Source organism: Apodemus sylvaticus, chromosome 5 (genome assembly GCF_947179515.1).
Source record: "Apodemus sylvaticus chromosome 5, mApoSyl1.1, whole genome shotgun sequence".
Classification (NCBI taxonomy): Eukaryota; Metazoa; Chordata; class Mammalia; order Rodentia; family Muridae; genus Apodemus; species Apodemus sylvaticus.
In genome coordinates, this window is record NC_067476.1 from 158,937,312 (window position 1) to 158,950,100 (window position 12,789).

Below are 12,789 nucleotides of genomic sequence, written 5' to 3' on the forward strand. Positions count from 1 at the left end.
TGGACACTGAGAGAAAAGAGAGTGGGCCAACAGTCTTGCTCACTCAGGCCGCCGTGACCAAGCACCCTGGGTTGGATGGGTTTTGATGCCAAGAAGGTCGTGGTGCGTGAATCCTGGTCACGTGGGCAGGTTCGGGGTCTAGTGAGGCGCTCTCCTTAAGACGATGCCTCCTTGCCTCACAGCGGGACTAATGAGTCCCTCAGTTTTGTGCAGGGAATCAGCTGGGCGCAGTAGACTTCCCTGGATGGGGCTTGAGGGGCAGGCGCCGTTACTTCTGAGCCATCTCTGCTGCCCCTGATTTAATTCTTTAAACCTGTTTTCTGAGTGGATCGATGCTCGTTAGCCAAAGGAAACACTAGCTTGGGTTTCAGAGGTACACCTTTATACAAAAGTACAGTGCATTCGGCAGTGACCCTCCCCTCCCCCGAAGCCCCACCCCAACCCGCGGCCCTGACCCCTACTCGATCAATCGATCGATTGATCGATCGTGATCCCTCTTGGCCTTTAGACCCCTCGGCTGTGATGCCGCCTCTCCTCCCCATCCTCCTTTGGTCCCTTCATTCCCTGGCTGGGAATGTCACATGTACTTTCATGTCACAACTGTGCATATGATTTTATGACTCTAAAGTCTAGGAGCCGCAAAAGAGAAAATGTGGCCCTTGTCTTTCTAAGATGGCTTTCATTCATTTAACATGTGATCTCTTGTCGCATCCTCTTCCAGCCAGTGACAACCTCAGTATTTTTCCTGGCTGTGTGCACACTCCAATTCACCCAATTCTTTTACTGCTGGGCAGCAAGGTCGGTTCCATTTATTAGCTGCTGGGAACAGGACCATAGTCTACAGGGATGTGCAGAGCTCTCTCTGTGTTGACTTTTCCCTCTGGCGGGCACCCGGGAGTGGCAGAACTGGCTCATATGGTTGGTTGGTTATTTTGAGGCAGGGAAGGTTGTTTGGCTCATGGTAGCAGAGGGATCAGCCTCTGGTCCCACAACTCCATTGCTTTCTGGAAAGACAAGAAGAAGAGATGACTGAAGAGACTGGAAGGGGCAGGGCCCAAGCTGGGACGGGGCTGCACTGGTGGCCCTTGTGTGACATGCATGAAGCCCTGCACTGGTAGCCTTCTGCACCATGCATGAAGCCCTGCATACATGAAGTTTCATCCTTGGCGTCTCATACACTGGAACATGCCTATATGGTCATACATATCTCTGATCCAGCACTCAGGAACTGGAGGCCAGGAGATCAGAAATTCAAGGTCATTCTTGGCGACAAAGAAGATCAAAGCCAGTCTGGACCACGTAAGACCCTGATGTCTTCAGTGACTCATTTTCTTTGCCCTCCCAAAGTCTCCACCCTGACCCAATATCCTCGTTAGACAGCGAACCCATCTAGAGACTGGTGTGTGGATGATCTTGGAGCCAGTGCAGGACCAAGCTGCCAACACTTGGGACTTTCCAGGGAGAATGTCACACCTAAATCACAACAAAATCTCATCCAGACCCTGTGTGCATCCACCAGAAGCCCCACAGGCCTCTCTGCCTGCACCTGTGCCCTCGCCACCTCGTGCCTCACCTCAGTCCTGTGTCTGAAGGCTTTCTGTGTCCTGGACTTCACCCTCTCTAAGCACAGGTTCTGTGGTCTGGGGGCTGCTGTCTGACAGAGCCATACCTCTCAGCTCAGAGGTGGGCAGCATGGAGTCACTGGGTGTGTGCAGGCAGCTTCTGGGTGGCGTGGCTTCAGAGCTTGAACCTGGGGGTAGGGAGAAAAGGAAGGCATCCTGTGGGCTCCACTGGAGTGTTTGCTCTGCAAGCACATTTGTTTCCCTCCTCTCCCCTCCCTCCCTTCCCTTCCCCTCCTCTTCCTTCCCCTCCCCTCCCCTTCCTTCCCCTCCCCTCCTCTCCCCTCCCCTCCTCTCCCCTCCCCTCCCCTTCCTTCCCCTCCCCTCCCCTTCCTTCCCCTCCCCTCCTCTCCCCTTCCTTCCCCCCCTCCTCTCCCCTCCCCTTCCTTTTCTGCTTGCTCATGCACTCCAGGACTTTGTTTCCAAACTGTCCTATGGGAGACCTATGTGTCTGTGTGTCTGTGTCTGTGTGTCTGTCAGATGACAACGGGAAGGAGTTAGCTCTCTCCTTCCACCATGTGGGCTGTGGGGACTCGAACTCACCTCATCAGACTGCAGCAAGTGTGTACACCCACCAAGCTATCCTGCTGGCCAAGGAAGACTTAAATACTACACCACACACCTCTGCGCACACCTCAAATGTCTCCCAGCTCCTTTCGGATAAGATGGAGACATTTCGCACATGCCTTCAGGCTCCGAAAGGGCTGGGCAGGTACCCACCGAGGCCTTGGACTCCTGAGCCCCTCCTGCTTCCAGACTCCCGCCTTGTGCCACTTCTCGTCTCTCTCAGGGCCTTGGCACCCGCCATTTTTACACCTGCGGATTTGTCGTAGTTTCCTGTTGGCTCCTTATTCAGGTTCTCTTGCGGAGCTTCTTTGATGGCAGGGCTCACAATGTCCTCTCTGGGAGCAGCCATAATGGCTCCCTAAAAGTTTCCTTGCCTGGGCCTGGTGACTGTGACCCACGACACTCGTGGCCTGTCCCCACTGTGCGAGCCACAGGGCACTTCACCATTGGAATACCGTATCCACCTGACATCCAGACACCCTGGTCTCTCCGTGCTAATTCTAACTGTCCATATGTAGGACTATGTACGATTCTCTTACTCCAAATCCAAAACGTCTCTGCTTCGGTCCTGCGCCGAGCCCTTCTGCGGCTCCTTAGTACCTCGGTGTCTATACCTGTGTCCCCCTGCGCCCTGGAGCTACACGCTGGCTTTGGTCTCCAGACCCTTGTGTCCTTGCACCAGGCCTTGATGCTTGAAGGCAGGATGCGTGAACGAGGTCGGGCACACACAGACACCAGGTCCCCGGGCTCACCTGTCTCTTCCTTCGTCTCTTTGCTCTCCCCAGACACCACGACTCCACCCTCTGACCTAGGGTGGATGGTCATCTTGTTGCTGTTACCGATGGCGGCGTCCTCGAGCAGGCAGGATTTGATGTGGACTGTCTGGTCTGTGTCTCCCTCAGGGTGAGGGCCTGGCTCAGGTGTTTGCATGTGGAATGAAGTCTCTGGGTCGGCAGTGGTGGTTGACACTTCAAGTAAAGCAAAGAGAGAAGCCAGGAGAAGCGAGCGATTTGCAGGGGGACCTGGCATGCGCACCCGACCTGGCTGAGCCACCCTCGTGCTCGCATTAGAGGGTAACCTTGCAGATCTGGCACATAGCTTTTGCCTAGCCACCCTACCTCGTGTCCCGGCACGTGCCCCACTGGACCGGAAACCATCACCAAACCATCCCCCCACCCCCGCCCCCTGCCCTGGGCTCAGCAAAGCCACGCTGGGCTCAGCATCTTCTTCTGGGCCTCTGGAGCCTTCCATCTTCTCTGTGACCAGTTCCCAGGTGGCAGACGGCAGAGGAAGGACATGCTGTCCTGCTAGGGTCCACACCTTTTCTCTCCCATCCCCAGCCTCGCCTCAGCATCCCCTGAGCTCTGCTGTCTCCTCTCCATCTTCACACTCTAAAGTCAGGAAATGTCCATGGCCAGCTTTCCCAACCACGTACACATAGGTTCCCTTCACTCTAAGGAACTGTCGAGGAAGGGAAGGCTAGAGTCCTGTTTGCTGGTCCCGCTGCTACACCCTGCCTTCCTGACCGATTTCTCTCTGAAGACACTTCTAGTCCCCCTGAGACCTCATCTAAGAATCTACAGTTGCAGGCAGGCCTCTCTGGCAGGGTCCTCGAGTGGCTGTACCACCAGGACACCTTGCTTCTGGCTTCCCTCTCTCTTTCCTTAGGTCACCATCCAGGCCTCCGCCCACCCTGTGACCTGGCTCCTCCCACTCGGCCTCCACGTGTAGGTGCTGACTGATGTCACGTGGGTGCTGTGGGTGCTGGGAGCCTGGGGACCCCGAGTGCTAGATCTAAACTCTGGTGCTATGCAGGGATACCCCTCAGGACAGAAGTGAGTTTTTTCATGGTTCTGTCCTGGCAAAGACTCTGGCTTCTGGGTCCTTTCTAGATATTGTGGGGTGACGGAGGCCCCCATACCTGGGGGGCTGCCAGAAAAGCTATAAGCGGCGTGTTTCCCTGGGTCCCCCACGAGGCTCATCTCGTTGCCGTGGCCGAGCTGCACGCGTCGGAGTATGGTCTTGTCCATGTGGATGTGCTGAGCTCCGTGGGCACCAGGAGGCGTGGCCTGAGCGGAACCGTCCTCTGGCACAGGTAGAGGGACATGATGAGGGGTCCGGGGACCTGGGAGGGGCAGTGAATTGAGATTTTGCTAGAGACAACAGATCGCTCATTTCTCAGGCTCGGGTACCAGGAGCAGCTGAAGTCGGGAAGTCTGAATTCTCAGCGGAGGCTCAGGGCATTGTTGGGGCACCGGCCTGCTGGGTCTCCTCAGCCTTTGACCCCATCAAAAGAAAGGCCCCTGAGGGAGAATATGTCCTCCATCCCTCTTGAGAAGGGCACTGACCGTGTTTATTTCTCAGGAGTTGGTTTTTAGTCTCACTTTTATGATGTTCAAATTAAAGGAACACAGGAACTTTCAAACACATTTGAGTCTGAAAACTGGTGAGCTGCTTAACATCCCTAAGTAAAAGAGTCGGACAGGAGGGCCACCAAAACCAGGGGAGTCACGCTGGGGGAGGTGGGCCTGCAGCAGAACAGATTCCTCCTGAGGGCATGGTGGGAAGAACCTGGGTTTGGGACTGATAAAGCCCTCATGCATGGGTGACAGGGCCAGAGTGTGAGGTGGTCCCAGCCCCTCTAAGCCATATTAAATTACAGAGAAAACACTCCCTGGACAGCACCAATGTGCACCTAAACCAGGATGCTGAGGCTGGGGGATGGCTGGGAATGGTAAGAGCATTGCCCTGCAAGCACAGGACTTGGGTTTGGATCCCAGCACCCATGCAAAACACCAGGCCTGGCTGCATGCACCTGCACCCAGAGTGCTGGGGGATACTGAGGCTGGGGGATTGCGGGACTTACTGTCTGCAAGTCTTGCTTCAGGTTCAGTGAGAGACCCTGCTGGATGGGGTGTGACAGAACAGGACACCTGACATCATCCTCTGGTTCTGAATGGGCTCCAGTAAATACACACACACACACACACAAACACACACACAGTCACACAAACACACATGCATACACACACAAACACACATGCACGCATAAACAAACACACATGCATATACACACAAACACACACATGCATGCACACACAAACACACACATACAAACACACACATACTTGCACACACAAACACATACATGCATGTACACACAAACCACACGTACATGCACACACAAACATACATGTACATACAAACACACATACATGCACACACACATAAATGCATGCACAAACACACATATATGCACATACAAACACACATACATGCACACACAAACATGCTCATACACACAGTCACACAAACATACACATATATACAAATTCCTACACACACAAACACACACACTTAGGCTGATATGTAGGTAGATAGGTAGATACATACATATATACATACACACACATACATACATACATATACATATACATATATACATACATACATATGTAGATAAGCCACTGAGTGTAAGATGACCCCAACTTTTCATGACATAATTTGAGAGACAGAAATGGGTTCAGGGCAGAGGACTGCAGGACTCTCTCACCACGTCCTGCTGAGAGAGAGGGAGCTGAATTATTCTCATACAAAAGGGTTTGATCTCACTGAGAAGTAGCAACATTTACAGGGGTGCAGGTAAGGTGTGACCCTTGGTCTCACTCTGAGAAAGGTCCTGCCTGAGGCGGTTGCTTCCTCCTTGGGGGACCCCCTTCGCCCCCCACCCCCAGCAGGACCCTCCTCTTACCTGACTCGCCACAGGTTATCTGCCTTAACATCACATTGCCGTGGCCAATCTGGATATCTTCGGACTTGACAATGGAGATCTGGCTGTTGGCCCCTTGCTGGCAGATCATGTTGATGGGATTTTGCTGATAAATAATCTGGGGGGACTCTTGTCTGACTCCAGGCTGAGCTACAGGAGAATATTCCATTGAGTTCTTTGTCTCGACCACAGAGGGGGCCTTCTATCAACAGCCTCGAACTTCTCTGGGAGCTGACACATGAGCCCAGACCCCATCCTGGGACCCCGAGAAAGGGGGTGCAAGGTGAGATTTGGGAGCTGCCTGCCAGCGGCCACGGCTTTCCTTCCTTGGGTGATGGACACGGTGGGAGCCTCTCCTGAAATCCCTGCTGCGGGCGGGCGGGCGGGCACTTTACCTGTGTGCCCTAGTCACAGTGGCTCTCTGGGAGGGTGGTGGAGACACCCACTCTCTCCCTACCCTGTTCCAGTTGCCAGAGCCCTGCAGAGTCCTCGGTGCTGAGCCCAGGACTCCTCTCACTTCAGCAATAGCTAGAAAGTGCCCCGTATGGTTTGTTGAGCTCTAATGATATTATTGAAGATTTACGATATAACCTTTTGTTTGAAAGCTGCTGTCCACGGTGTCACTATTCCTCCAAAAGCGGAGAACCTTGAGAGAGACAGAGACAGAGACAGACAGAGACAGAGACAGACAGAGACAGAGACAGACAGAGACAGAGACGAGCTCACACCAGTTGAGCCCAGCGCCTGCACCGTGTGCCACAGGGACACATGTCTGCTGCAGTTGGAAGTTCGTGCAACTCTGTGAACTCCTTTCTTCATAAATTAAAGTAGCCCAGCATGGTGACAAGACACATGTAACCCCAACACTTGGGAGGTGGAGGTAGGAAGATCAGGGGTTCAAGGCCATCTCAGCTACATGAGGTTATCAGAGATAGGGGGGAGGGAGAGAGAGGGGGGGAGGGGAGAGGGACGGAGGGGGAGGGAGAGAGGGAGAGAGGGGGAGGGAGGAAAGAAGGAAGAAAGAACGAAAGAAAGAAATAAAGAAAGAAAGAAAAGAAAGAAAACTATGAAACTTTCTAACAATGTTTCTGTAAAAATGAGTATGCTTGGGCTGGGGCAGTTTAGATACGCATTCTTTAATGTTCATTTCTTTTACTGGATTTAAAAGATATTTTTCCAGGTGTGGTGGTGCACACCTTTCATCCCAGAATTTAGTAGGCAGAAGCAAGCAGATCTCCGTGGGTTCAAGGCCAGCTTGGTCTACATGGTGAGAGTACTATGACAGCCAGGGCTACGTGGTAAGACTGTTTCACAAAACAAGAAAAAGAAGAAAATACATTTAAAAAAGAACGCTTTGGGGTGGTTCCCGAGAGCACCAGGGCTCAGAGCTGGAACGGCTGCCCCTGGGTACCCTGTGGCTACCCAGGCTTCTATGCCAGTCCAGCCCAGCCCTCTCCTGAAACAATCTTATTTATTTGTTTTGCACTTGAGTTTTGTGGGGGAGTTTTGTGCTTTGAACTTGAAGTTCTTCTTCCTCTGCCTCCTAAATGCTGGGATGAGAGCCCTGCACTGTAATTCCGGCTTTCTTTAAGTGACTAAAACCCCGGAGTTGGACAAAGTGTTCACAGAGTCATTACCCCTGTGTCCAGTGTGAGCAATTCCGGTGTGCCCCTCCATCCAGACTATCTCTGTCTCAGCCCTCAGAAGCCTCCAGAACCCTCTCTGTTGAACCCCAGGACCCTGTCTCCCCAGAGATGGCTAGAAGAAACCTCCTATGTGTAAATGTAAATTTTATTTGCCAGATGTAATTGCTGTCTCAAAGGCTTGCTGCTGAGTAAGCTCACCCCTTCTAGTTCTTTCTGAACTCAGGACAGCTGGTTCAACTCAGCTATTCTGACTCAAAACTCCTCTCCAAGCTGACAGATTTGAGTCTGGCTTCTCTCACTGAACTGCTCTGCTTGGCCTCAAACTAACTCTGGCAGTTTGTTCCAATCCCCTGGCTCCTCCTCATTCTCTGGCTGCAGCGCCTCTGCTGACCTGCACTGGACTGCATGAACTCGGGAAGGAACTCAGCTCCACTGCCCTGCCCTAACCGCACTGACTCCCAACTGACTCAGCCCAGCCTCTCTCCCTTTTCTCCTGAGTGTTGGGTGTATTCTATCTCTGGCTCGTTCTGTCAAATCTTTCCCTGATTTGTCACTTGGTACGCCTCTCAGTTAGATGTCACTTTCAAACATGGCTGTGTCCTACAAACTAAATTTACCTACATCGGAAGGGATTAAAGGTGTTCACTAAGGGCGTGTCTGCATTCCAGCTGAATCACAAAGACCTAGAAGGTCTTTGGATGTGATCCCTTGTCAGAGCACCCATGTTTCTGGACTAAAATTCCTCTACATATATGTTTTGATGGGTTCCACTGACTTCATTAACGATTCAGATGGATCATGCTTCCTCCAATAGCTGGAAACCCCATGGGCACTGTGAATGAGGCAGGCAGGCCCATACCAGCCAAGACCAGCAGCTGGTTGGCCCTCCCTCCTTAATCCCAACAGCAACCCTCCCTCCCAGAACACCTCCCTTAAGGGTATATCAGTAAAATCTGACCAGAAGGCTGGAAAGGTGGCTGAGTGGTTAGGGCACTGGCTGCTCTTCTAGAGGATCCAGGGCTCAGCACCTGCACGGTGGCTCACAGCTCTCTATAACTCCAATTCCAGCCAGAAGATCAGCTCCCTCTTCTAGCCTATCTGCAGGTGCTGCATGCATGTGGTGCACATACATGCAGGCAATACATTCTACACATAAAGTAAAATACACGAATCAAAAAGAAAATCCAAAACCAAGCAAACAAACAAACAAATCTGGTCCTACAGCATCTAAACCTTATCCTTGATTTTTTTTTCAACCTGACCCTATGTGACCTAATCCTGATCCTTGACCTTCCTGACCTGAAACCTGACCTTCCCAACCTGACCCTTGACCCCTGACCTCCCCAAACTGACTTTGACCTCTCATACCTATCTTTTGGCCTTCCTGACCTGAGCGGTAGATGCTCCACGTCTGTCTGTCATAACTCAGAAGGTGCTTACTCCTCATGGAGTACAGGAGCGGGTTCACTTCTTTGGCCGTCGTCATTCCCAGAGCCTTGGCGATATGCAGAGCCCTCTGGGGCCCCTGTGCCTCCAGGAGTTTTAATATTTTTTCATCTGCAAGGTAGGAGGCAGTCTCTTAGTGGGAAGATGGTACTGGGCTTGCCTCTGCCCACCACCTGGGACACTTATGAAGCTGAGGGACATGGCGATGGTCTGTCAGAAGCCCATATTGGGTCATGTTGGTTCTAGTGGTCATCTGGAGACCAAGAGAATGAGGCGCTCACCCTAGAAGCTGGCTCAGATGGGCACAGGGGCGGGTGTCAGAGCCCATGTCTCACCATGTAGAGCCTCTCTCTTCTAACAGTGAGTCTGGCCTCTGATACTCCCGAGGAGACTCTGTGGTCTGGGGAGGCCCATGGGGTGCCCTGAGCTACAGGCTGGGGCTCTCTGAAGCTGCACCTCCATCTCATTATGGAAGAATCATGTGTCTGTTGGAGACAGGAGCCCTGCTCCACCAAACACAGGGAACAGTTTCTCAGGAGAACTGGGGGCAGCACATGGGGCTGGGTCCCATGGCTTCCTGTCTGCTTGGGGCCACACAGATGCTGTCTGCTGAGGTCCTGAGGCTGCTTCCTTTTCGGCCTCTATCTGGAGGCTGAATGAAGATTCTGGGGGCAGCATCGGCGCTTGGAACTGTGGGTCCCTTCTGCTCGATGGCTGTCAAAGTCACCCGAAGGCTCTGAGTGAATCCTTACCCATCAGCCCTCACTATCCTTGTAACTGTTGCCTGGATTGTGTCTTCACTACTGCTGGTGTGTATTGCACACCTAAGCTCTACGTTTTGCTCTGTTGGCCAGAATAAATCAAGAGACAGAGAGGGGATAACCGAGGTCAGATTTGAAGCCAAGCCTCAATCTGGGCTTGCCTATTGCAAGATGGCTCTTGAGGTATGGGGTGGGTGGATGTCTGCTCTGTCTACATGACAGATTACCAAGGCTAGGCTGGGCGGTGGCGTCCTCAGGGATTGCAGGAGCCCCTTCTCCGGAAGCATCGCCTCCGCCCAAGCACCACGTCGCAGGGGCTGAGGAGGAAACTCTGCCCTCCCTCTTCAGGCGGTAAAGGACTTGATTGAGGGTTCTCTTGGGTACTTGGCATTTCTTCTGCAGCTGGCCAGTCCTCACAGGGCCGCCGGCATCGCCCAACACCTGCAGGATCTTTTGCTCCAGATTGTCTCAGGGAGGAACACGGAGAACAGAGTCAAACCTAGTCCCCAGGGACTGCCTGCACCCAAGCTCCAGGGGCGTGAGAGACCTGAGAGAGCCCAGAGCAGAGAAGGCACCGTGCCCCGGGCCAAGCAGACAGTAGCAAGGACACCCCTCAGAGGCAAGGGTGTGTCAGTCAGGTGGACTCTGGCCCCACAGCTGGATGTCTGGTTGGCCAAGTGGTAAAGTTGTAAGCATCCTGTCCCATGTACTATATGGAGCCCAAACAGGTAGGAACCCTCAGCTCTCAGATGACAGAACAAGAGGGAGAGGCATCAAACCGAGTGTGGCCCTGAAGTCCCTCGGTGGTGTCTCAATGCCTCTCCCAGCCTGGCCAGGAAGTCACTTTCACTCCAGCTCTGCACCCACATGGGTGGAATGGGTTTTACCAGCTCAGAGCCCAGCAGAGAAGAGAAATGGGTTTCTCCGCCCATGCCTGAAAACCCAGCTCTGCTCTTTTACCGCAGTCTTTTTTTTTTTTCTTCTTCGAGACAGGGTTTCTCTGTGTAGTCCTGGCTGTCCTGGAACTCACTCTGTAGACCAGGCTGACCTCGAACTCAGAAATCCTCCTGCCTCTGCCTCCCAAGTGCTGGGATTAGAGGCATGTGCCACCACTGCCAGGCTACCCCAGTCTCCATGCCATCTTCCAAACGGCCGCCAACTCCAGAAGGCTTCCCCCCAGAGCCCTCCACCTGTTAGCTACCCAGCCGCCTCCGTGCCTGACCCTGAGGGTCCCCAAGTTCCACCCCATGCTCTTTTCAGCAGATCTGCTCTCCTTATCCATGTGCCTGCTTTTACCTTTCTTTCCTCTCATGACAAAGTCCAGCTCAGGCTAGCCTGGAACTCACAGCAATCCTGGGGAAGGCTCCAGAAGGCTGGAGGTGCTAAGGCTGGGAAGGTCAGGAGGGAAGGGAAACCACGGGAGCCAGGGGAGCCTTACTTCCTGGTCTTTGCTGGCTGTGAACCTGCCACCTGGCCTGGCCCCTCCCTGGTAGCTTTCGAGCAAGCACTTCTAGTTGGTTGTGAGGTCTGAAATAAGAAGTGATTTTCAGGCCCCTAACACACATACAGCAGAGGACTGCTGGGTCTGTGTTCATTCAGAGATGATGTACCTAACCCTCAAGAGACTGGAGGCCCCAGGGAGTTTAGAGGTCAGGTGGGGTGGGCTGGGGACATCCACGTGGAGACGGGAGGGAGGGAAGGAGGGAGGGGATGTAGAACAGTCAGAGGGTGGACAGGGGTTGGCAGGGTGGGGAATAAAATATGGAGCGTATAAAAATAATTGATTAATTTTAAAAGGGGGGGGGAGAAGTGATTTTCAGAAGATAAAGAAAAGCAGTGAACTAAATCCTGTCCACAGCATCACAACCTCGCCTCAGACAGCCCCACACCCCGCAACCTCCCACAGCCCAGAAGCCCCTAGACAGGGTGTGCAGTTGCAGCAAGATTCAGCTAGGGCAGCTTGAATATAAAATCAAAGTCACAGCTTCTTAGCAAAGCAAAGTACTCTCTCGAAATGACAGTTCCGAGCCCGAGGACTGTCACAGGTCTTGGTGACCTCATCTATGAGGTAAGATGGCTTGAAGGATCTGGGACACAGGATCCCTGAAGCAAGCTGACTTCCCTGTGGTGACCTCAGAGTCCTGCTGCTGTCTGGGCCAAGGGAAGAGCTAGGAGCCATAGGAACCTCACCGGGAACCCAAGGGTGGTGAAGGAAGAGTTCAGCTTACCTCCTGTGCTCAGGTCAACGGGAGCCTCTGCCATGCTCACAGCAGCCTGGGAGCGCCTTCAGGGCAGGGTGTGCCAGGTTCCGGCACTGTGTCCCAACCCAGCTGGGGCTCTGAGTCCACAGGAAAGAGTGGTTGCTTGGACTCGTAGACACCAGCTGCTATCGTCCCGGAAACAAATACCCATCTGGCTCCATCCCCTCCCCACCCTCCAACTTTCTGAAGAAAGAGAAAACGAAACTTTGGTGTGGTTCTCGAAAGGAAAGGGTGTCGAAATCGGGCTGGTGAGCAAGCTGGAGTTGGGTGACTGTGTGACAGAGGAGAGAGGCGTCATGGCCTCTGGGGTGGGACTGCCCACCTCGACCCCCACTGGGAGAGCAAGATCTGAAGAGAACTCTGTGAAAGTCCCTGTGAGGAGGAAGATGTGCTCTAGGAAAAGGCACCCACCGTGCCTCCCCTGCTTGCCCACAGGGCAGGTCTATTACCATCTATGCACATACCCTCTAGAAAAAGAGCCCCTCCTCTCACATTCATGAATTCTCCGTGATCCGTGAACAGTTCAGACATATCTCTGTTCCGTATTCCTGGGAGAGAGGATCGAGGCTCACAGAGATGGCCTCGTGCCCACCACTCAGCCCACAATAATCCCAGAATCTGGGTCCCAGCTACAGGGTGGGGGTGGGGTGAGTGCAGAGGCCATGGTCTTGGGACCTCTGAACCTGTCTGGTGTGCAGGTCACTGGCACACAGGGCAAGA

General features: G+C 53.2%; 1 protein-coding gene across 8 annotated transcripts; it reads right to left on the reverse strand.

The window, feature by feature from the left end:
- Positions 1–449: 449 nt before the first annotated feature.
- Positions 450–12,248, reverse strand: Zbp1 (Z-DNA binding protein 1). Of its 8 annotated transcripts, none has more exons than XM_052184441.1 (11): positions 12,037–12,248; positions 10,036–10,275; positions 8,991–9,158; positions 5,938–6,105; positions 5,638–5,748; positions 5,053–5,088; positions 4,108–4,311; positions 2,939–3,154; positions 2,340–2,435; positions 1,574–1,750; positions 450–1,004 (listed from the first exon to the last, which is right to left on the reverse strand). In XM_052184441.1, exons 1-10 carry the CDS (start codon positions 12,068–12,070, stop codon positions 1,575–1,577), a joined length of 1,449 nt encoding a protein of 482 aa, XP_052040401.1. In that variant the 5' UTR covers positions 12,071–12,248; the 3' UTR covers positions 450–1,004; position 1,574. The 8 variants fall into 8 exon arrangements, with proteins under 8 accessions (XP_052040401.1, XP_052040400.1, XP_052040399.1 ...); XM_052184440.1 differs by having other exon boundaries at positions 5,638–5,745; positions 8,970–9,158; XM_052184439.1 differs by having other exon boundaries at positions 8,970–9,158.
- Positions 12,249–12,789: the final 541 nt, after the last annotated feature.